This window comes from Anarrhichthys ocellatus, unplaced genomic scaffold (assembly GCF_004355925.1).
Source record: "Anarrhichthys ocellatus isolate YVR2014 unplaced genomic scaffold, GSC_Weel_1.0 scaffold2581, whole genome shotgun sequence".
NCBI classification, from domain to species: Eukaryota; Metazoa; Chordata; class Actinopteri; order Perciformes; family Anarhichadidae; genus Anarrhichthys; species Anarrhichthys ocellatus.
This window is the reverse complement of record NW_022282555.1, coordinates 1-1,947: the sequence shown is the minus strand read 5'-3', so window position 1 is coordinate 1,947 and position 1,947 is coordinate 1. Positions and strand designations below refer to the sequence as shown.

Here is a 1,947-nt window from a genome sequence, read left to right as displayed (position 1 = left end):
GTGTGTGTGTGTGTGTGTGTGTGTGTGTGTGTGTGTGTGTGTGTGTGTAGGCCGGCGGAGGAGCCCACCACATGGGGAGGGTACCTGGGCAAGGTCCTGATGGCGTCCACCACCTACCTACCTTCTCAGGTTACGGAAATGTTCACCCAGGGGCGAGCCTTTGCTACCGTACGTCTGCCTTTCTGTGGACATAAGAACATCTGCGCCTTAGCTGTGTGAGTATACACACACACACAATGCTGTTGTGTTTTTGTTTGTTTGTTGTTGTTGTTATATGGGCCCTGCCGCTTAAAACATGCCGTGAAAGTGGAATCAGAAGTAATATGCATGACTCAGTGCCAGTCTGCTTTTCATTTATTATTGAAAAATAAGAACATCATGGTCACCTCGTCTGTGACGTGTTCTTCATGTTTTGGTCACTGAGATCATTTTGTCCCCGGACATCATCTGTGATGTTTAACATCCAGCTGATGCTGTTAACTAACGCAGTCATGCTAACTACCAGTTCAGCTGCTGAATCACTTAACCTCCTGTGGCCCTGAGTTTTATCCGACAGGATGTTGGATACATGAACATAAAGGAGTCCTCATCATTTTGAGTTATATCAGGCTGTAATAGAGCCATTTGATGAGGGAGTGCTGCAGATCATTACTTCAGCCAAAGATAACCATGATCCAAACGACAGCAGCATACAAGCCGTGGTAGCTGAAGGCCCGTCTTCATCATTAAATGGAACTAACGTACTTGTGAATCTTTTGTTTTTGTGGTTTAAAATCAGGATTCAGAAGATTCCTAGGTTGTTGGTGGCAGCGGCTGATGGTTACCTGTATCTGTACAACCTGGATCCACAAGAGGGAGGGGAGTGCACACTTATGAAGCAGCACAGGTAACACGCACACACAGAGTGTGATGAACGGGTCGCTGAACACCGTGTGAGGTTTTTACACAACCAACAGCCGGATGTTTTGAGCGTTGTACTGAGAGTTTCTGCTCCTTAATCTCTTCAGGTTGGACGGCAGTGCTGAGCCAGGCAGTGAGATCCTTGAGCAGTCACATGACCGCCCACTTGTGGCCCAAACCTACAGTGCTGCTGTCACTAAAGGTATGTCACTCAAACACTTTTTACCCAAGGTTTGTTGGAAAGGACGATGTCATTTGGAGATTATCTATATCTATATATATCTATCTATCTCTATCTCTATCGAGGAATTATACCTTTATCATTATGTAATAAAGGACCTTCCACCGCTTATTGTTTCCTAGGTTACTGTGAAGAGCAGGGAGCTGTGGGAGGGGCGGGGCTAGACGATGACCTCAATGACTTGCGCCTAGAGGAAGAGAACGAGCAACCGCCACTCATCCTTGAAACTGACTGACTTAGTACCCACCAATCAGAGGGCTCCTCTGGTGCTGCTATGAACGTGTGACACGGGGCGGGGGCAGGATCAGAGACGGGGGTGTTTTTAAACACCCAAAGGTGTTCGAGAGCCTGTTTGTTTCTCTGTTCACATACATATCTTTTCTCCTCCCTTCCCCCCCTCCCTCTTTGGACTCCCCATTTTTCCCTCAGTTTGCCTGCGCAGGCCAAACTTGACGCTTTGCATGTACATGTGCCAACTGCTAAAAACATGCTCCAATGTGAAAACGAGTATCTGTGAGCGCACGTGTGTGAGTGTGTTGGACGTTTGATGAAAGAAAACAAATGTAGCCGTGTCTTCACTCAAGACTCACGAGACGCAAGCACTGTGTAAAATGAAAGTGTTTGTAAGTGCTTCTCTGCCCTGGCACCGTGCTTGAGAGGGGCATCTCTTTGCATTGGCTTAATAAAATCTATTTTCAGTTGTCGGATCTTAATCGACGGTGTGTACCAATCTTTTTGACCCTTTCCTCTCTCACGTACAGGAGTCCGGCTCAAGTTTAACCTCCAAAGAATGATTTAGAAGCCTT

General features: G+C 46.7%; 1 protein-coding gene across 1 annotated transcript in view; it reads left to right on the top strand.

Moving 5' to 3' along the window:
- The window catches only part of LOC116378429 (WD repeat domain phosphoinositide-interacting protein 2-like), a 2,889-nt gene extending 1,035 nt beyond the window's left edge, over window positions 1–1,854 (top strand). The window contains exons 2-5 of the mRNA XM_031840304.1: window positions 9–215; window positions 779–886; window positions 1,008–1,102; window positions 1,264–1,854. Coding sequence (XP_031696164.1) covers window positions 9–215; window positions 779–886; window positions 1,008–1,102; window positions 1,264–1,376 — 523 coding nt within the window. The 3' untranslated portion in view covers window positions 1,377–1,854. The remainder of the gene's footprint in view (window positions 1–8; window positions 216–778; window positions 887–1,007; window positions 1,103–1,263) is intronic.
- The last annotated feature ends 93 nt before the right edge of the window (window positions 1,855–1,947 follow it).